This window comes from Micropterus salmoides, unplaced genomic scaffold, assembly GCF_014851395.1.
Source record: "Micropterus salmoides isolate LMB-PRFRI ecotype aquatic unplaced genomic scaffold, ASM1485139v1 Ms_hic_scaffold_12, whole genome shotgun sequence".
NCBI lineage: Eukaryota > Metazoa > Chordata > Actinopteri > Centrarchiformes > Centrarchidae > Micropterus > Micropterus salmoides.
Window position 1 is genome coordinate 9393009 of NW_024040263.1, and position 22974 is coordinate 9415982.

The following is a 22974-nucleotide window of genomic DNA, read 5'->3' on the forward strand; positions in this document are numbered from 1 at the left end:
AGCCAGCCCGGAGGTCAGCCGGTCACTGTCCCTACGTGGCAGCCCTGCCGCGGGTCACCTGCTGCCCGCTTTCCCCTCGTTATTTATCTCTCCCTGACAGTCCATTCCTCTTCCTGTCAGAGCCCCTCCTCTTCCATTTCCCCATTTTCTCCTCTCCTCTGCTGAGTTTGGCACCGGTCCTCTGATCCTTTCGCCAATACCAGCTACCCAGGCCAACGCGTGCTGAGTCGACCCCTCCGCATCACCCCCGTTCGGGTTATATGACATCCAGCTTCAGGGGCCTCCCTAACGATGGGGGCCAGGCCACGGGCCCATAAGTGAAAAGTCCACAGTACGTGAGTTGCTCTGGCCGGCTGGAGGGGCTTCTCTCAGTGGTCCACCAGAGGGGTAATTACTTCCCCAAGTTGGGCTTGGAACTGGACTTCTTGCCCCTTTAAGTCTCCACGGACTGGCCAGGACGCAGCCCCCCCTTTCATTAGGAGAGCAGCTTATGGAGGGAAAGCCTTGAACACAGACAAAGTGAAGGCCCTCCTTTGGCTGGTGATAAATTGGTTTGCCTCGCAGATGGGGGTGGTGGGGTGGGTGGAGAATGACACTCAGAGGACATGAAAGGGATGAGGAAGTCACAAATACAGTGCAGGAGAGGAGGGATTTTGCAGATAAAAATATCTTTAGCTGAAGGTACAAAAAGGAAGAGACACAAGAGCTGCTTATGTAGCCATGCAGTTGGGCCTCTGGGAGTATTAGCTGGGGAGCACACATCAAGGACAGGGCCCAAAGTGTGAGAAAGTGGTGGGCATTATCATCAATGCAGCACATGGTAATCACAGGAAAATAATTGCTGTCATCTTTGCCCAGTTACTTGATTATTGCAAAGCCAGATACAGGTTTTTGTACCTTCCACTGCCTCCCAGTGATCATAGCCAGTATAAAGTGACATGGTAAAGAGAAAAGGGAGCAAAGTGAACATGTAATTAGCAAGTAGTTTCATGTAAGTACTCTTTGATTTATAATTCAACATAGCGAGAACCCCTGCTACCCAAGGCTAGTGCTCCTCTGAATTAGGCCTACGACTGGGAGAGGCTGCAGCAAGAGGGGGGAAGAACCTGACTAATTTGTGCTCTGTTTGAGGTGGATTTAAAAAGGGAAGGAGACGTGAGGTCCATACCCTTGACCCGGTAGGCGTCAGATCATGGAATATGGCACATAGGTTTAAGGATGAACTGTTATCTAGGCCTCTCTGTCTCTCTCACTCTCTGAGAAAATGAAATGATGATCAGAGTTGTAAATGACTTTGCAAATGAACTTTAGAGAGAAAAGTTTGATATGATGAAAGCTGCTCATTTATAATTTGACTCAGCAGTAAAGTACATGGTGGCATTAGCTTTATTTGCAAATGTCATCATATGCTTCAAGACAAACCTGTGTATGAAGTTAGTTTTTTGGGAGTTGAGCAACATCATTCCCACTCTAACTGCATCTTTGATAAGGGAGGCCTTTCTGTCAGCAGTGGCCTCATTTTTTTCTTCGCTCAGCTTGGTACATACTGGATTCTCTTTGCTTTCCCGTGGGTCCAATGATCCCCCGATCATCCCATATTCTGACGCCCTTATAAAGCTAATGTGCTGATTTTACGTTTTCAACCTGCCGTGATCCCCCACAATCCCCTCTGTTCCCTCCGGTTCTGCTTTCACACTCAAGTGAGGATCCGCTGCCGCTTTGATCACAGTCCCCCGTTAAAGGTTTAAAACGTCTCAATTCCTGACGATTGTTGGGGCCTCTGTGGTTTACTTTAAGCATTTCCCCATGCCCCCTGTCCAAATTCACCACTCCTAAATGAGGAACCCTCTCTCCCAGCTTCCCATCCCAGCGCTGCTTTCAAGTTCCCCCGATTGGGTGCCGCAGCTGTAAGCCCTAGATTTTGTCTCCTCCATCTTTGTCAAGCCCATTTGCCAAATACAAAAAAGACCCAATAAGCTAGGTCTTCATTGCTGCTCTCCAAAGTAATCCCCAGATCTCCCACTCTCTCAAAAATCAATGCAAAGGTTGAGATGAGGTGAAACTCCCTTCTTAATTCATTGGGCTTGGAAGTGATAAAGTCTTAGGATCACTTTTTTTGCAATCATTGTGGCTCCATGATGAAACTAATTGTCCTATTTCATGCAGCCTAACAGCTTTTCAAAATGTCCTTTATCAACATACTTAGAAAACAGTAGAACTGAAGAAGGTGTTGGTACAGTGCTGGAAGTCATAAAATAAGTTTTTAAAGCTAAGAGTGAATGTTGACAGAGAAATACCAAAACTAATTTAGCGCAACATCAAGTGCTATTGGGTTATGTGAGAGCAGTTTTTTTTTACAGCAGTAAATATCAGTTTACATCCATCAGTAACAGAGCAACAACACCGGACTCATCTTTCTCACCACCTGTCGAATATCAGCCCAATATTCACTCACTGTTTAGCACATGAATAAAAGAATAACTGGCACTTCGGCTTTTGGACTTTCTGCACCAGACACTCATTTATTTTGGCTCTCTGACATTTCATGCAGGGCAGGTATCGGGTGCTTGGCTTGTGTGAGGTTGTTTGCTGGAATCGGTTCCCACAATAAAGTATATAAATACCACAAAAAGTTGTAAAGTTGGGTGATGATTTTTCATTTGATCTGAGACACAAAAATTGTGTAAATTTGCAATAATGATGATAACTTTTTTTTGCAACTTGGGGGCAGCATAACAAGATAACAGTAAACTGACGATATTGACAAAATATCACATTTTAGCTAAAATCGGCCCATTTACACATCCAGCAGATACGGAGTAACATTATAATTTATTAAGTTGTCTTTCTGGCCACCTGGTGAGTGGACATTCAATGTTAACTTTTCTCAAAGCTCTGTTTTTGGTCTCCAGCAACCCCTGAGGGAAACATCTAGTTTTTAGCAGCTAAATGCTCCACTATGTTCACCAACTAGATTCTCTACCTTTAACTCTCTAACTACCAGAACACAGCTTTCTGCTACTGCTAATGAGAGCGGTGACAGTAACTAAAACAATAAAGTTTAGTGACGCACTAAACATCTTTGTAGAGCTGAGAGGACATTTTATTCAATGTTGAATGAAAAAATTGATTAGAGTAGCTTTAATGGAGCTTTAAACATTAAGGTTGGGTGCTTAATGCAAATAAAACTGTTACTTTTGGATAAAACATCAGACATAACAGTTAGCCATTTGTTCTTAAACCAGTCCAAAATGCTGCCTCTGCATCAATGAGGTCTTGTTTGAAAAAGAGGGCTAGTGCTGGGACAGCAGTAAATCTGCCAGCCAGCCTTGGCTAATGTCAGCCTGATGGAGGCTCCAAACCAGTGGGGTGGGATGTTCCGCTACAACCCTCTGCCCTATGGTCTACCGTCATAATTAATATGTTGTTGTATCAAAGTTGAAGCATTTGCCTCCGAAATGTCCCGTGCCCAGCCCCCTTATTAAAGACCTGACCTCCAAGCAGCTGAAGGTTGCTCTACATACTTGGCAAACCCCCGCATGAAAACATCTGCTTTCCTCACAGGCAGGACCGCCACGGACCCCATGTCTCAGCTGGTTCCCACAACTCGGAGAGAGAGCCCTTCCCCTGTCCTCACGCGCTGACCCCCACATTTATAACCCCCACCCCCGCCGCCACTGAGACCTCCTCAAGCCTTAGGCCCAGGCCTGGACCTCTCCATCACCTCACCCTCTCCCCCGTCCACATGTAGTACTGTGCCAGTGTGGTCACTTTACTGCTGAGAGGACTGCTCCTTTCTTGTTATCCCCACATCACAGCCTGTCGAGGGGGAAGGGAGGGGTGGAGGGGGAGTAGGGATGAGAGGCAAGGAAGGCGTGGAGGGAGAGGGGGAGGAGGCATCTGCGCTGCTCCCACAAAGCGGCGACTGTTGGAACGTTGACAGAAGCATCTGTCATCCCCTGCCTTCACACACTCACCTGCTGTCCGAGGGCCTGACTCTTTCTATCTTCCTCCTTTGCTCCCTCCCTCCTTCTCTCCTCGCTCCTGCCTCTCTGAGCTGTCCTTAGTGATTGTGTGAAGCTCTTGGACGCCTCCTTTAGAAATCCCATAAACTGTACCTTCTCCCATTCTTTAATGAATCAGAGCCCTCAGAGCCAGTCCACAGAAACAAATGTGTAGATTTCCCATTAAATACAACTGTGCTGGTATAATTTTAAAGGTTGTTTTGCACACTCCTGAATGATACAAGTTTTTTTCCAATCACCAAAATAATGCTAAAGGTAACCCTCCAACATGCATTGTGAGAGGATGGCCTCTGAACAACATCTATGCAGATATACATGACATTCTACTTTGCCAAGTCCTTGCCAAATTAAGCAGTATTTATGAACAAATATTGCTATGGTGTTAATGAATGTACTGACCTGTCTTGCGACTACTTTATCATTCTCCAGTGGCACCCCCGTCCATTCCCCTAACATGCTGAAGGGTTGCCAGCAGTAAGGGGAAAGATGCCAATCCATGTGTATGACACACACATAAAAAACACACACAAGCTCAAGGACACCATCGCTCACTCAAGTCCAGGGAAGGTGCCCTTCAGATGATGCCACACAGGAGAGTGAGAAAATCCAAAATCAATGATTCTGCACAAAGTTTGAAGCATAACAACCTTTGTAAATTTTAAACAGTATTAATAATTAGGCTGAGAAATGGCAGGTGAGGTTATTTAGAGGAGGTGTTTTCTTTTCTATTCCCTGTAAAGACGTTTTTGGGGAGTTTTTCCTTATTCAAAATGAGGGTTTAAGGATATACGGTGTTATGTGCTGTACAGATTGTAAAGCCCTTTGAGAAAAATAAATAAATAAAATTTAACTTGACTTATAGGTTGATTCTTTGCAGCACACCTGTATATTGTTATTCAAATCAGTATTTAGTATTAGTAGAGGTAGCTTGAAAAGGTTGCTTTATACAATATATGTATGTTGCTTATTTAACTTGCCCAAAACAGAACATGTAGAATATGAATTTTTAAGTGATACTTCACACTTTATTTGGTTCTTGTAAATCTGAGTCTAAAATGAATATTTGAAATTGACATGTGATAGCTTCACTCTGCTTTTGGATACTGTTTTAGCCAACTCTCTATTGGAAGTTTGTTTCAAACCTCAGCTGAGAGTCTGTGGCTCTGTCTGTTGATCTGGCCACACAACCAGTGATGGAAAAAGTATTCAGACCACAGAAATACCACCGTTTGATAATACTTCATTACAAGATCCATAAATGCCAAAAAATCTATTTCTTCATCTATACCAATGCATTTTTTATAAGCCAATCATGTTTTGCATGTAAGATCTGAATCTGTCAAAATAATGTGTAACTAAAGATGTCAAATAAATGTGATGGAGTAAAAAGTACAATATTTCCTTCTGATATGCAGGAGTAGTATAGCATGAAAGTAGCGTGAATGGGTTCTGAAATATAGTACTTACATTTCCTGTTGTTTTGGGTTTTTTTTTACACCTTTATCCAAAGCGACTTACATTTGAGGAACAGCAGACAAGCATTAATAAAGCATCAATACAGTAAGAGAGTTACTAGTGAAAATAGAGACCAAGAGCAGCAATATGTATAATAGCTATTAGTGTGCATGGCATCAGTGGGGTAAATACCTATAGAGAAAAGTACTGTAATTGATACAAGAGAAATATGAGGAGATGAGAGAGCACAAGAAGTGCATGTTAGAGGTTGGGGGTGATATAAGATGAAGTGTACTTGAGAACATGCAGTTTCCTGAAGCTAGTAAAATAGTGCATTCATGACATATGCTGAACATTTATCTATATCTAACCCCTCTCAAAAACATCCACTTATTTTTATTGCTCATGAACCAGCACATTTCACTTTGACATCAGGTCTCACCTGAGAGCCTGCGGCTCACCTGCCTGCGTGGCTCTGTGCTGGTCAGGCTGCTGCTATTGTCTGTGCAGCAGTTCCAAAGATCTATGCTTCCCTTTTCTGGGTTGTCTCATTGCTGCGATGGCCAGAGGGCAGCACTAAAGCAGGGAGGTGATTTTGAATGCCACTGGTCATATATAAAGTAGCTTCTCTCAGCGTGTGAGCGAGGACACTGCGAAGAAGAGAGGCAAGTTAACAAATGAGCGAGGAAGGATAGCAGGACTTTGTGTCCCTCTGAGACAGAGTGGGTTGGGATGTTCTGCCAACACATCGTCTGCCAGGGTGAAGGATACACATTCACATTTATATCACACACACACACACACACACACACACTGTCATCTCTCTATAGCTCCATCCCTGGCCTCGGTTACAGCCGTGTGTCTGAGCAGGAACCCCACTAAGCTGGCTGGGGTCCAACACCAAGGTCTCTCACCTCGCAGGCTGGGCAGGGGGCCTGGTAGCTCCTGTGAGTTATTCCTGGGCATGGACCTGGGTCCCACCTCTCTCGTCTCCTTTTGTCTCATCCACTCTCATCTGGCCCATCCTGGTCTCCTCTTCTCCCTTATCCCCCTCTCTGGGACCCTGTGGCTGATGAGCCTGTCCTTCAACTATATCAGCATCTTGTATTGTCTTTAACACACACGCACACACTTGGATTTATGTAAGCTTGCATGTGGATCTGTATGGCCACAACTGTTGAGGTCACCTTCATGTGCTTCCACCATCTGCAGTGTTTTATGAGTTTAAAGCACTTCAGAGCCTGGCGGACTTATGGAAAGACTCTTGATTATCCCATGAACGTCAGTCTGAATACAAAAAAAACATTAGGCAAACAAACAACCTAACAATTATTAAGAGAAAGATTTGGATCGCGATTAGAACTGAAAAAACAGATTGAAAATTGCTTAATCATTTCATCTAAGTTTTTTTCAAGCAAAACTGTCAGACATTGTCCAGTTCCAGCTTCTCAAATGTGAGACTGTGCCGCTTTTCTGTGTTTTATATCACTGCAAATTTAATATTGTTTTGTTTTAGACTGTTGGTCAGACCATAGAAGACATTTGAAGACAAGATCAATTTGGGATCCAGAAAACTGTGATGGCCATTTTTCAGTCATGTCTGACATTAAATAGATCAAACGATAAATCAAGGAAACAACTGTCAGATGAATTGAAAATTAAAGTTGCAGGCCTAACTAGAAATAAATTGGTTATAACAATAATAAGGCATATAACATGAGTTTGTGAAGATGGTCCCGAGTTCAGACAATAAAGTAGATCGGAAAGAGCTATTACAGATACATTATGATTTGCAGAGTATGAAAACAAGTCCTCTTTCCATTGGTGGTTTGTTTGAACATGCACTGCAGTAGTAAAACCACAGTTGAATAAGTTCAAAAACCAGATAAGGGGTTTTGGGCATTCCATACCTGATTTTAAAATGAAATAAAAACCAGGCAAAGCATAACGCGATCTTGCTATTCTAATACTTATGTTCCAAATAGCTAATCCTGGACAGCAATACATCACTTTTGCTTACACTTCATGTAAGGCCTGATCTTTCCACAAGAGGTCACTGAATCTCCAACCACAGTCAGGATGTCAACAAGGTATTTAAAAAAAGATGGCTCTGTTTTGTCATTAAATGTGTCCATAAATCGCTGGTGGACACTCATACATAGAATAGACCTACACAATTCTTTGAATGTTTGTTAAGGATTTGAGATTAAAGTGTAACAAAAGTAAACAAAGAAGATTTATTTATTTATTTTACAGGGAGGGAAGCCATGTTCTTTGTCTTACTGATAACCACTAAGATAAATCTATACCTAAATTAGTCCTGGAATAATCCTACATGTTGCTGGATCCTGCATAGAGTGGCAGCCTCAGCATCAGTACCAGGCAGGTCAGAGGAGCAGCTGCAGAGCTCCCACTCCGATCCTATTTTCAAGGCACCAAGTCCGACCAAGATTTAAATGATCGGGTGAGAGCGCATGCGTGTAAATCGACGCCCACTTTTTTCAGACGCGTCCGTCAACCTAAATGTAGTGGCAGTAGACGATCTTTACAGCAGCGAGATGCTCAGCATGGTTAGTTGCACAAATACTTGACCCCATTAAATCCCTATTTGGCGTGGTTATGACTCCCACTATAACTTCACAAGCACTCCGTATTTTTCTAAAGTGCCATAAAGCTTTAAGCTCTGCTTCTCTAAAACAAAAAATACAATTGACATGTCATTGAAATCGACTCCCCCCCGCCCTGGCATGTAATGGTACAGTCTGTCGACGTCCTGCGCGGGAGCGGAAAACGTGCATCCGATTGTGGAGCGAAAGGATCGGTGTTTTTTTCTGGTAAATTTTGAGCTGTTACAACACTTTGTTGAAACATCAATTATATCCTGCTTTCTTACAGACGTCTGCACAAACTAGAGGTCAGTGAAGTGAAGTTTTTCAGTTTCGGTAGCATTAACGCAGCTACAACAAGCTGGCTAGCACGTCCGTTTGTTGATATGGCGTTCTGCTCCGCTTTCATCTTGTTCACGCTTGTTAGCTCAGCTTTTAAGGACGCTGATGTCAGTGACATTAGCTTGCGCACATTCACTGTGTGTGCGTGAGAGAGAGAGAGAGAGAGACAGGAGTATTTTGTCACACTGAATGTTGAATATAATGTTTGAAAGAACTATGGAGCCCAAAGGATGTTGGTGGTGTTCAGGGGAGGGGCACTGCATGGACACGTTTACATACGTTTTACATGCCTGAGTATATGTCAGTTACCATAACATTGTTTTATGTGACTTCCCATACGTGCAAATATGTTAAGGTGTGTGTTTACATGTCTTCGTTTTCCAGCTTGGTAATACGTTCAGCATGGCTCCGGATTGGAAACCTGGTGATCTGATCTTTGCCAAGATGAAGGGCTATCCACACTGGCCTGCAAGAGTAAGTCTAGGCCTTTTTTAAATATGGGCAAAGTCCTGCAAATGTATTTATATAGAACAGTTAATTACTATTTAAGTCAACGTGCTTAACATGAAAATGCAGGTGCAACCTCCCATCCACCAAAAGACAGCAAATGACTCACATCCACCCCACAGAAGCAAACCACAGACACAAACAAACCTTACTAATCCCACGCCAGAGAAAATAGAAACCTTTTCCGTTTGCCTTTGAATGTGAACACGTAAGTAAATACCTGTTTTTTCCTAATTTCTCTACCAGATCGATGAAGTCCCAGACGGTGCTGTGAAGCCATCAAATATCAAGTTCCCCATTTTCTTCTTTGGCACCCATGAAACGTTAGTACCCGACTGCTAACAGTCTTTATTTGCTTTAGTGTGATGGGCTTTATTGTGCCTACTTAGTTGAGGTAGCATTTAATGTTTCCCTAAGTCTAAGTGGTCAGAAGAAATAGAAAGTAATGCAGGAAAACTTAAATCACTTATTTTGTGGTCAGGTAAAACTGATGTAGGAAATTGTATTGCCAATAAAAAAAAAAAATGGTGGGAAAAAGTCAATTCCGCGCTTAATTTGAGTTGTCAGTGTGAAAGTTTACACAACACACCAGCCTTCCAATAGGATTACCATGTCAAGGTATCTTATCCTTGATGCGGGTGAGCAATTCATTTAATGTTAATGGAACATTTTTTGTCTCCAATAAACTGTGAAAGTGTACATTTTGATATTATATTGGAGTTTTTAGATTGTAGTATAGTGAGTTCACGACATAGAAAGGATTTTAAATGGCTGCATTTATTGAGAGCTTTTATTCAGTTTTATTTATTGAGCTCTCATTGTGTTCTACTGACAATGTTTCTTAAAATACATAAATGTTTTATCAGTGGCTGAATAGAGTTACCTGTGTTTTTTGTCTGTGTGCTGCTGCTCCATTTCACAGTAAACACACACACTACATTTTTATGTTTCAGAAAGTGTTAAATGAAACATTCTGGATTATCTTCTTTCAAACAGTGCCTTTCTCGGCCCAAAGGATATCTTTCCGTACCTGCCCAACAAAGAGAAGTACGCCAAGCCCAACAAGAGGAAAGGCTTCAATGAAGGATTGTGGGAGATTGAGAACAACCCCAAAGTTGAGCTCACTGCACCCAAGGTACATCTTCCTCCTCTCTGTCTCCTCCATAGACATTTTTCAGTATTTATCCTCCCGACGTTGGCTTCAGGCTTCGACTGACGGTACCTCAGATCCTGCTATATCCCCGAGTCTGACAGTTTTATTGTCACTTGTGTTTACTTTTATCCTGGCTATCAAAGTCTGCATTAAGTGGCCCGCCAAAGTGTTTTTATATTAATAGTAGTTTGGAGATACCTGAGAGAAATTGGGTTACACAAAAACTAGCATTGCTTGGGGACAAAGTTCTGCTGAAGAAAAAAACTAGCAGCCAACATTTACTTTGCTATGCTAATAAACTGTTGCTTGAAAAGTTGCATGTAGGAACCTCAAACACACAAAAGTAAATTAGATTTCTCGGTTCGTCCATGTTAGGTTTGGCCCCTTTCACGAATCTTATGCCAAAACATGTTGTGCTAATTACACAACATTGATGCATTTGTAATTGCAGCTTAGGGAGGAGTGTAGGAAATAATTTACCATATAAAATCTTGTTTTGCCTGACACCCCAAGTTTTACTTCTTCAGCTACATGTTGGACTAGAAAACCTTCAACAACTAAAAAGTCTGAAACGTGTACCAGCTGGTGGCTGACATAAAAATGCTGAGAAAGGGCTTACCCTGAAATATCCTTGCACATTGAATAAAATTTTTTGCAGACTTTTGTATCTGTTCTTGCCGGATACTTTTCTGCCCAGTCGGCTACTTTATTCTTAATTTGCTGGATAAAATTCGTTTTGGTCAGTCTGTAAACGTTTTACGTCCTGAAGAAAGTTATCAAAGAGAGAAAGAGACATTCCAATAAATCGACCCGTTTTCTCCTCTGAATAGGATGATTGACATTGACACAGCGTTCAGCAGGCTCAGCAAAACCAAATGTCATTTCAGTTTATTACAACTAGAATGAATAATTTTTTTTTTTTTTCAATTCAAATGATTATTTAGTCATAGCTTTGTGATAAAAGACTTAAGTATTCACTTATATGAGCAGATTTAACTTTTAACGTAATACTTTTTTGTTATTGTAAGCCTGGCTTTGAGTTTGTCATGTCCTAGGATGGCCTGGCCTGACTGGGCTATTTTTTCAGGGAAATTTGTCAGCACTGGTCTCTCACATGTATTTACAAGGAGAAGAACGCCTGATGTATGCTCATGTCCATTCCTCTGATATTATTGTTTGTACATAGCTGGTTTAGAGTGTCCTAGTTATTGTGTTTTTGCCAGTTTGTTTCATCTAACCAATGAATTATTCTATGTTTAAAGCCGGTCCCCCCAGAATCTTTCACTGAAAAGGATATGGACAGCAGCCAAGAGGGAGAAGATGAAGCAGATGACAAGGGAATAAAATCCAAAGTAAGCTCTTACTCTTCAAATCTGTCATTCATTAGTAAATAAACACAGTTGCTTCACTGCATTGACATGCTACTGGTTTGTTCCTGTGTTGTCAGCTTGTTTGTCGCTGTTTTTCTCTTATCTTTCTGTAACGTGTGTCTGCCTCACACTGATTTACGTATCAGTGCAGGCAATAGCCTACAAATTGATGGTTTAATTCTGTATTAATAGATTAAAAGGCTTGCACGCTAAGAGTAGTGTGTGGAACAGTAGGATACTCGCTAACTTTTCTCCCTTTCAAGACTCGCTTTACCCCACCACACTGCGTCCTATGCTGTGTCTTGGGTGCATTCAGGTTCCAGGAAGTGAGGCTGAGCAGGAGAATGAGAATGAGGAGGAGGAGGAGGAGGAGGAGGAGGAGGAGGAGGAGGAGGAAGGGTCTCTGATCTCTGAGCAGAGTCCTCAGAACCAGGATGTACGTACTTTGCATGCAGGGGTCCCATAATTTGGTGCAGGGCGCCTCATCCCTTCCCCGTGGGAAAGCATGTGACACTTGGTGGTTTTTCAGTTGGTGGTTTGTTTCTGTTTGACTCAGAGTTCTTGTTGGCGGCCACAAACTTGCATTGGTGCTTGATTTTTTGATTAGAGTGACTTATCTGGGTTTGCTGTGTTAATGCCTCTGAGGTGATAAATTACCTATAAAGAGAGTACTTTTTTTTTTGAGGACACAGCCCCCGCGTTGCCACTGAAAATAATTTACATGTTAAAATGTTATCAGGTAAGCACAGCTGGCTCGGATTCAAATTGATTTAGGTATGGGATATTGACTCTGTGTGTGACCATCTCAAAAACAATTGGAAAGTGGGTTTTCTTCTTCTCTGTTTAACCTCTCTGAGACCACCCTGACAACATGTGTTATTGCTTTCCATTTCCTGCCTATTCCTTCATAAAACTATTGTTTGCAACTGGTTGATGTTATTTTATTTTTGCATGGCTTTCTGTGTGCTTTGGAGGAAGGTAAGTTGTGACCCAGTTTTGTATTTCAACATTTCTTCTGCTGTCATAAGCTGTGTCCCAATTCCCAATATATAAGTATACCCAAAAAGTTAATGAATATTAAATGATTTTTGAGTCTGCTGTTAATTTATACTATTGTTCCAGAAGCAGTGTATAAAGAAAATGGAGGAGCTGCTCACAGTTGAGGAAGAAATGTATTGTAGTTTAATTTCTATGCCATTCCAAAGTCAGTTTGATTGACGACTGCTGGCACATGTCACATTGGTCCAATGAAAGCCATGTATATTCTTTTTGACAAACTGAAGGATTACTTGTTCCTTTTTATGGGTTTTATTGTCAGCTGAAAACTTGTTTCTTGTTTCTTCACTTGTGCAAAGTTGATGTATAGTTGGTTTTCACAGGACAGTGATGATGTAGACAAAAACTGTATACTTTAAATATTAATATAAGTATACTGTATTCAATTAGTGTGTTTGGAATCTGGATACAGCCGTTAATAAAACACTGGAACATTTATTACAGTAAAGAGTGTAATATCACAGTTATACACTAGATGGTGCTATTGATCCAAACTACAAGAGGATGGTTTAAAAAAAAAAAAAAAAAGATCAAATTGTCCACATGACATGTTTACCTGACTTTCATTTTTAGCAGCCCCTGCGTGAACTTCAAAAAAAGTTAGTATTGTATTCTGTAATAAAATTAACAAGAAGTGTCGCATTTTAGGTCTCGGCACTGAAAGAATCCACAGATGTTCCTAAATCCAAGAGAGGAAGAAAGAAAAAGGTTGGTAGTATTTCTTAGTGGGCTTACTTTTAGTTATCCTATAATCTATCAAATGTGTTTCATAAAATTAAACGTTTTATATACATTTATTTTATAGAGTGATGTTGACCAGGAGACTGAAAAAGACAGTGCAGGTGCTAGTCCTATTAGCCCCTCAGGTAAGCTGTATTCCCTGTGATGTGGGTATTTGTCATGCTGTTTATGGCTTTCTGCTCTTAAGAAGATAAATACAAATTTTATTTTAACTGTAAGTGGAATTCTTGGCATTCAGCTCTCCTTTTGCATAAACTGGGTGTGTGGTGTTTCTGTGTCCATGTGAGCAGGTGCAGAGGCTCCTAAACGAAGAGGCAGGAAGCCCAAAAGTGAGAAGTTACTTTTGCTCCAGCAGCAGGAGAAGCAAGGCTCAGGAAGTGAAATGTAACTAAATGAAAATGAACACACAGTGCAAAATCCACTACCTTTTACCCTGCATTTGCCTGGGCTGCGGACCCACAACGATCTGTTTCTGCAAGGAAAACATAATGCTATAATTCTTTAGGTTTGTCACATTAGCAAAGCACTATAGAGAAACTGTGGTCAACCAATATGAGTTTTTCGATAGCTAATGCAAGTATTTAGAAAGCAGGGAAGTCGATGGCCGATACATAATGCCGATAACAAATAAATAAGTCATGTATAATTTCATTAAGCAACAGGGGCAGCTTATTTTAAATTATGCAGAGCCGCCCCGTTGCCTTCACTCCGTGGTCAATCAGTGGACATTGTCAGTTGTTTTAAGTATTTAGGTACACATATGGACGAGAAATTGAGTTTCACTGAAAATGTTGATTCCATTTGTAAAATAGCCAGTCAGAGACGGAGAAACTGAAGGAGTTTTGAGTCAAAGTGTATGTCAGCCTAATTAAAGAGTATTCTCATGATAAATATCTCTGTCTAGTTTGGACATCTAAAACTTATAAACAATAAACAAGCTGTCCGGGATCGTCAAAACAGCAGGGAAGATAATAGGCCAGCAACAAATGTCACTGGATGGCTTCTACAGTACAGCTCCACATAGGAAAGCTGTGTCCATAATTGGTGACACTAAACACCCTCCACCCCCATACTGAGTCTGAGTACTTCTGGCAAACAAAAAGATGTATAAGAGATCCTTTCTACCTAGTGTAATAAACCTAATGAACAAACTGGACTTACCTGCAACTTTCCGCACAGAAAGCATATTGTACACTGTTTGTACGTTGTGTTAACTGTAGTGATGTGTTGAGAAGTGCGGCATTGATTGACGTTATAGGATGTGTTTATTTGTCTGGTGAGACCTTGAGTGAGATGATTTTCCGGCCTCGTCTGAACAATAAATTTGTGTTCTATTCAATTCCATGCAGAGTACAATCTAATACGCATGGTTATCTCAGCCAGTAACTTGTTGTTTCAGATGGAAACTATTAATGAATCAAATAGAAAAACACATTGGGTTATGCTGTAGATTTCAGAACGTGACTAGTGTTTAAGAGAGAATGGGGTACAGTTTGTCAGAAGTGACGTCATGCAGCTGCATTATTCTCTACAGTATAACAATATATATTTTTAACACTAGCCAGTAATAGTTTTAGATTAGACTTGCTGTCATTTAGGGTGATATATTGGCCTCGAGAGTGCAGGTATCGGCCGATGACCCAATTAATCACTAATAGGATAATGACCCTTAAATGCTCGTGTCAAGATGCAAAGACCAATAGAAGTGCTCCTAGTTCAACCGATCAGACCAAAGCAAAGCTCTAAACTAAGTTTGCCCTAAACTTGCATTTATAAACAATATTAGTTGAAATGGGAGTGGGCTGTGCTTATGGGCGCTTTCAGCTTTACATTTAAACTGTTAGTCATTACAGTTACATTCTCATAATCTCTAGCGTGAGGTGAATGTAGTTTGTAGTTCAGACATTAACTTATCTTCTAAGCCTCTTAAAATACCTTTTCTCTCCCATTTAGGGACACTGCTGAGTCAGACAGAAAGAGAAAGAGGGCACCAGAGGACAAGTCCAAGAGTGGAGATGAGGAGAAGAGAAAGAAGGAGGACGGCAAAGGAAAGGATGCGGAGGGGAAGGAGCCTGAAGCAAAGAGGAAAAAGCCAAACAAGGAGGACAGTTCATCAGGCTCTGACAATGAAGAGGCACGTTTCCAGTCTACACAAATATCTTCACAGTTTGAATTTGTCTGTGTGACACACCAGACAAAGGTATCTTGTTGAACAGGATGATGCTTTCATGTACACAATTTTGTTCTTTTTTAATCTCAGAAAAACAAAGGCAGAAAGAAACACCAAAACTCAGAAGTGGACAAAGATGTGCGGCGGCGGAAAGTGGATGAACTAAGAGAGTATGTATACACACAATGCCAATTAGAAGTTCCAAGAGACAAAATTATGTCCTCATAGTATTTATTCTGATCTGACCAACAGCCAACAATCCAAAAGTATGTAATTTACAATTATATGAAGAGCAAAGCAAAGCTAACATTTGAGAAGGAATAACCAGAAAATGTTAATTAATGGTATTTAAACTCGAGGAATGACTAGATTACTAAATAGGTTAACTAAACAAGTTTCATTTAATATCAGTTACTCATGTTGCCCTGTTTATGACACTGAGATTTAATTGTAGAAAATCGTTACGAGAGGAATGGATAGATTTCTAACATGTGGTTATTCTGTCTTGCAGGCCAAACAAAGATGATGGGAAGAAAAATGAAGAAAGGACAGGAGTCAAGAAAAAGGGTGAGTACTGTAATTCAAATACTTGAATGAGAATAAGATTATCTTAACATAAAACTATTTGAAGCCAATAAAATGAAAGATATTGTTAAGAGTGACTGATGTCACAATCATCAGTGCAGCTGAGTTGAATAGAAAAACTGGGAAAGTTGAAGCTTTTTTGTTATTATACAAAACACTATTGCATTTAATATGTATGTATTAAACTAAATAAGAAATAAAAAAGTTAACTATAATCTATACACTCACCAGCCACTTTATGAGGTACACCTTGCTAGTACCGGGTTGGACCCCCTTTTGCCTTCAGAACTGCCTTAATTCTTCGTGGCATACTTTCAACAAGGTGTTGGAAACATTCCTCTTTGGTCCATATTGACATGAAAGCATCACGCAGTTGCTACAGATTTGTCGGCTGCACATCTATGATGCGAATCTCCAGTTCCACCACATCCCAAAGGTGCTCTAATGGATTGAGGTCTGGTGACTGTGGAGGCCGTTGAAGTACAGTGAACTCATTGTCATGTTCAAGAAACCAGTTTGAGATGATTTGAGCTTTGTGACCTGGTGCATGCAGGCTGTCGCTTATAGAAAATGCTCCATTGGTACTAAGGGGCCCAAAGTGTGCCAAGAAAATGTCCCCCACACCATTACACCACCACCAGCCTGAACCATTGAGACAAGGCAGGATGGATCCATGCTTTCATGTGGTTTACACCATCTGAATGTCATAGCTGAAATCAAGTGTCATCAGACCAGGCAACATTTTTCCAATCTTCGATTGTCCAGTTTTGGTGAGCCTGTGTGAATTGTAGCCTCAGTTTCCTGTTCTTAGCTGACAGGAGTGTCACCCGCTGTGGTCTTCTGCTGCTCTCCGTAAACCCTAGAGATGGTGGTGCGTGAAAATCCCAGTAGATCAGCAGTTACTGAAATACTCAGAACAGCCCATCTAGCACCAGCAACCATGCCATGTTCAAAGTCACTTAAATCCCCTTTCTTCGGGATTTTACCTTGCATTATAAGAATTTTCGCCCACAGCACTTAAGCCAAACAAACAGAAGAACTATGCTGTTGTGATTTGGTGTTTACAGGTGCTGCTTCTGTCCTCTTTGTCTGTGTTTCTGTGAGGGCGGGGCTTTGCGGCTTCTTCTAGCGCACACACACACACACACACCGTCATTTTGAAGTCAGCACGCTAGCAAGAGCTCATCACTTCAAACAAACTCTCAGAAGTGAAACCACATCAGCAGATATAAGATGCGAGCACGATGTAGATTTTGTGGCTGTTTGGGCGAAGTCAGATATTCTGTAACTTAAAAAAATGAAGTTAAGTCTGGTCAAGCTTTGTAAACAAGGAGGTTACCCATGTGAGAGTAGTCTCTTTCAGACCCCCTTATACTGTGTGTTGAGCAGCATATGGAGGCTGTCAAGTAGCCTAATAATCTGTTTTAATTTTAAACAGGCAAACGACACCACTTTCCGTAACACACCCACTCCGCCCACCCCTGAAAAAAAAAATCCTGGGGGGAAACACTGAGTATATTTCTTTCTTCCTATCTACTGTGTGTGTATACAATACAATTGCCCTTACAGGGATAAATTAAGTTATATGATTTAACTGAATCAAAATAAAGGTAGTAGTGGGAATCAGGATATTGCTCTAATGTGCAAAAAACATGGTACAGTTAGTTTAGTGCAAAAAAGAAGTAAAACCATGATACTGTGCAGATACGGGGCACATGGGTACAGTTTCCAGGTTTCTTTATAATAACCCTTTGTCATTAGCTTGGAACTCCTGTAGAAGCTTGCGGTTTTCAAAGACAGCTAAGTCAAACAAAGCAAAGTGATTAGATGACCATCAGACCTACGGAATTGAACTTTAAAGTGTGGTAAACTAATGTCATTTAAAGTCATTATTTCATAATTGATCCTTCACAGAGGTTTTTTCCTCCCTGACTACATAAAGGTGGCCTCCCTGTTGGGTCGCGCCTGATCTTCAGGCAGGGGAAACATATATAATTCTTACATTCAAACTTGATTCAAGTTCTCTCTAAAGATAGTAACGGAAGCCAAACCATTTTCATCATAATGTTTTCACATCTCTTTCCTTTTCCACAGAAATGTCAACTGACTTGAAACTCCAGAGACTGCACAGTGAAATCAAGATTTCACTGAAAATTGACAACCCTGTAAGTCTGTGTCAGATCATTAATACTGTACATCACAACTAATACAAGTCCATCTTTCTCCACAGAGAACTTTATTGCAATATTTCATGTATCCCAGGGTAAAATAAGTGAAACACAGACTCAGTTGTCTACATGACAAAACAATTTCTATAGCTTTGACACAGGCAGCTGGTCATTGTCGTGAATTTACTGAGACAGAGCCAGGCGCAGTTATCTGTGACACCCATGGACATGTTTTAACATTTTAAAGAAAAGAGAAGGCAATGAACTCCCTCTTTTCAACCATAGCCAAATAGATACAGCAAATACTATCAATGTTCATCTTGTGTGATCTAAAACAAAAATAAGTGTCCATTATTTTAGTCAGGGACTTTCGAGTTATGTCCTGAATTAGGACAGTTTTTGAACACTGTTTGACATGCCTCCCTCAGGCAAGCTTTATTTTGCTATATCTGGGTACTGTGATTTTGATGTTTTGTACCTCAGTATTAACCCCGGCACAAACTATATAATAAGATACACAAACAAATAAAAATTTAATAATTGTCTGGAAAATTTTCAATATTCATACAAATATATTGTACAAATGCATTAATTAGCTCTATTTTTCCCAGTTCTTTTTAAATGTATTCTCTTTAACTCAAGAGGTATGTAAACTTAACAAAAATGTCTTACTTGGATTTCTGGTAACTTAATTACTTACTAGATGTCTTCTCTCATCACATCTTCAATGTTCCCAACATACATCACAAGGCGGGTATTTGGGATTTCATATCCCAAAATATGTTTAACAACTAACATTGCCCCAATATAGCCGTATCTTTGTACAATCCCAGAAAATAAGCGAGTGGCCAGCCTCCACCTCCCTGTCTCCAACAGTGTTGTGCAGCAAGTTTCCTGCTATTTGTTTTGGGTGCGAGTTAAATTCTTCCAGCAGAATTCCCTCCATACTAGTGAGCTTGTGGAAGTACATTGTGTCTCTCACATTTGATACCATTCTTCCTCTGTTATTTGAATCTTAAACTCTGCTTCCTATTTTGCTTTTATGCAGAGCATTGTTTCCTTCTGCTTCCTCCCAAGCAGGGAAGTTTCATCTTGTTCCGACGTTATCTCTTTTGTAAAGTGGTCTCTTAACTGCAAGTATTGAGACTATACTTTGCATTTAAATCTTAAAAAGTCAACAATTCATAATTTTCTAAAACCACACACGTTGGCGTTATGCCGTATTTGTGCCCATTTTTGCATCCAACATTGGAACATATATGGCTTTAACTCTGAGTCCTATGTAAACCTGTTTGTCTTTTTCTACTAAAATATTCCATGTTTCTAACGTAAATGCTGCTATTGGATCCATATAATGTCTCAAAGCCTGGTCTCTCACCAAGATCTGGGTCTGGTAACCCTATATAACACCATGGTTAAGTTTGATAATTAACATTAGCTACATTTCTTCATTATTGCTCTATGTATTTACTTGGTTTCCTTTCTTTCTTTATTTTTTGACTTCTAAATGCCTTTTCATATATTTTCTTGCTTCAATGCCACTTTTTTTTCTGTCCTGCCCCCACCCCACTAGGATGTGAAGAAGTGTCTGGAAGCATTAGATGAGATTGGTGCCCTTCAAGTCACAACTCAGCACCTGCATAAACACAGTGAACTTATTGGCACGCTCAAAAAGGTAGATTCACTCATCCAAAATCCATTTAAAGTAAGACAGTTTGAAACTGAACACACAAACTACCCCAGGGTGTGTTTCTAAGCACTTTGTTGAGTAGTGATGCATGTTTCTATCCGTCTTCTAGATTCGCAGATTCAAGGCCAGCCAGGACATCATGGACAAGGCCACCATGCTGTATAACAAGTTTAAGAGTATGTTTCTGGTTGGAGAAGGTGACTGCGTGCTTAGCCAGGTGCTCAACAAGTCTTTAGCGGAACAGCGGCAGCACGAGGAAGCCAAGAAAGGAGCACTGAAGAGGGTGGAACAAGTCAAGGAAAACAACTCAGGTACTATTTATCACAAATTGAATCATTTTCCTTGTAAGATGTTTTTAACTCACTTCAGAGTAAAATCATTAGAAAATATATAACACATAGCGTGGACAGGAAGTTATTAGTTCGTCCATGGTGCCTGTTTCAGTTGGCTGGAACACACGCATACAGACAGGCGAGGACACTTGGTGTACACGTGATTTGTTCAGTAATTTCTATACAAACGTCTCCTTTTCTCCTTAAACCCACAAACATGAGTTTTCTCCAAAAAATTTGAATTGAATACAATAAATGTGGAAGTATCGACTTATAATGCTTCTGAACACATTAGATAATGTCTTCTGGAGTTCACATTGATTATTTGTCTAAATAATGTTAAATGTTCTGCACATTTGAGCACGGAGTGAGTGGTTAAAGGTTGATTAGTACTCAGGGTTTGGAGGAATTGCTGGAGGTGCGACATCACCCAGACTGAAGTAAGCACCTGCAGCTCTTAATCTTACTAATTTTTTTTTTTTTTTACCAGCACTCTCTTGCTGGAGTATAGCTATAGCTGGAGTATGGCTACAGTATTTCTGTGGAGTTTTTAGGGGATTTTTATTCTGTTGGTGTTTTTGTCAGTTTGTTTAACTATCAAGCACGATTCTTGCATTACACACACACACACACACACACACACACACACACACACACACACGACATCACAAGGGCTTGGTATAGTTTGGAAATGTCCTTATCAGTGCCCTACAATTGTTACCGATGGCAAAATATGTCAAACTATACATTTTGTTGGGGAATAAAAACATGTTTTCATTAACAAAATATGTCAAATAAAAGTAACTTAATAAAATGTTGTTAAAAATTTGGATAAATCAGGAAATATCTAATCAAAGAGTAAGCACGCACACCTAAGATCCTGACAGAGCAAAGTTGAAAATCCTTAGCCCCACAAATCACTATAATGAATCTCTATATATCACAATATCTCTACCTATGTGATGTGACCTTGGATGATGCACTAGTGAGAGTATTTACACTGAGTACATCTGCACATAATATATCTGTTTCTTTTGGGCTCAGCCAAAGAAGACTGAGATTGTTTTAACAGACGCACTGGCTGAGGTCTCATTGTAATGCAGGGGGAGCACTTTACTAACTATTGTTATTATTACACATGGATATTACTAGGAATTGCTGCTAGAATAAAAGGAATCTTGCGGGTGAGCTATTTTGAAGCTTTTAATATAACAGCACAGTTGTAACAGTCCACTGGTTATAAATTAATTATGATCAGCTAAGTCACATTATGAAAACAAATCAGATAACATTTGTTCTGTCCTTTACAGGAGGGGGTCATAAGACCTCTGGTTGACATTCTCAGTGACTGTAATCAGAGCTCTGCAGCCACATCCTTGCTCTTTTAACTAACTAAATTGAAAGGTCTCTTTCAGCACAGCATGCCCAATGGATGGAAAATTGTATTTATTTTGGTAAGATCTGGAGCTGGGCATGTGTTATCACATGCTCCTGTGAGTTCTCCTCTATGCGGTGGTTTAGGTTGTGTAGTGATGTTTTATCTGACGTGAGTCTGTGTCTCATGTGTGTGCACCACCTAAAGACAAAATGACAAATGGTGATATCAGCCCTGAAGAGAAGAAGCAGGAGACGGAGAGAGAGAAGCTTCCTGAGGACGCCTCAGTGGGAGAAAATCACAGGTAGTTTACACATATACAGACAACAGTGAAAGGATTGTGATGCCTTAACTGTCTATAGAAAAACTGAAGAAAAGCACTGGTGTAAATGTATTTTGGTCTCTGTTTTAGTATATGACAGGATAATAACAGTTACAGTATAAAACCTACACCATAAAGGATAAAATCACAGAGGGGCACAGAGGAAGAAGAACACTGCCAGTACTGTCTTAACCCATTTGTTGTTTTTTTTTGACTGTAGTGCCCCAAAAGCTCAGGAAGAGTCCACTTAAGTGTCGTACATGCCTGAAGAGAAGACATTTGCTGCTGTACAACTGGGCTGACCAACTGGGATCTCCTGTCCAGTTCCTTTTGATGACTGATAACTTGTTTCCAGTTTACTGACCGTTTCCGTCAGTGCTGCTACTCAAAGGTTACAGTACATCAAACCCCTCCGCTGCCCAGACAAAGACTGACTGAATATATATATTTTTTTTGTTGTTGATGTTACTTAGTTTAATCTTTACCTTTTAGATGCCTGGTGTCACATGCACCGTCTCATCTGTTGAATTTGAGTAATGACAGTGTAATGCTAAGATACTTACTGAGCACACTCACAGAGACAAGGTTACTACTATTTGGTCCAATTTTTGATTGGAGTAGATGGTTTTATTGTACGCAATTATTTCATATACACTTGAGATAGTTTGTTTTTTTGACATTTACAAAATCAATGGTTTGATATTATCTTGATTTACAAATTTTTGTAAGTACAAAGGCGTAGTTGTAGTTAGAAGCAGCATCACCACCATGTCTAATAATATTGGTTAGATTAACATGCTATAGCTGCATATTCTCTTCAGAAAAGTCTGCAAGTTTGCCAAAGTTTATTTTGCCATTATTTAGTTTTTCTCAACCATGTGTAAGTGTCTGTTTTAAAAGTTGGTTTTCTTTTTAACATAGATGTAAATAAGAGTATTTTTGTGCCTGTCTGATGACCTGTTTCAGCATCCAACAATAAAGTAGTACATTAAGTACGCCTTTGTCTTTTATCATATTTTCACATTGATTGAACATAAATCGTGGTAATCTCAAACACTGCTGTATATATAATGGGTG

The 22974-nt window shown here is 40.3% G+C and overlaps 1 protein-coding gene across 3 annotated transcripts; it reads left to right on the plus strand.

Moving 5' to 3' along the window:
- The first annotated feature begins 8224 nt into the window (after positions 1–8224).
- Positions 8225–22892, plus strand: LOC119898906 (PC4 and SFRS1-interacting protein-like). 3 transcript variants are annotated; one of them, XM_038713228.1, is made up of 17 exons: positions 8225–8314; positions 8813–8902; positions 9182–9258; positions 9932–10070; positions 11351–11440; positions 11775–11894; positions 13163–13222; positions 13320–13380; positions 13546–13639; positions 15209–15389; positions 15516–15595; positions 15937–15992; positions 18105–18175; positions 19752–19853; positions 19978–20179; positions 21783–21879; positions 22118–22892. In XM_038713228.1, exons 2-17 carry the CDS (start codon positions 8831–8833, stop codon positions 22146–22148), a joined length of 1533 nt encoding a protein of 510 aa, XP_038569156.1. In that variant the 5' UTR covers positions 8225–8314; positions 8813–8830; the 3' UTR covers positions 22149–22892. The 3 variants fall into 3 exon arrangements, with proteins under 3 accessions (XP_038569156.1, XP_038569155.1, XP_038569157.1); XM_038713227.1 differs by having other exon boundaries at positions 8237–8394; XM_038713229.1 differs by lacking the exon at positions 11775–11894 and having other exon boundaries at positions 8238–8394.
- The last annotated feature ends 82 nt before the right edge of the window (positions 22893–22974 follow it).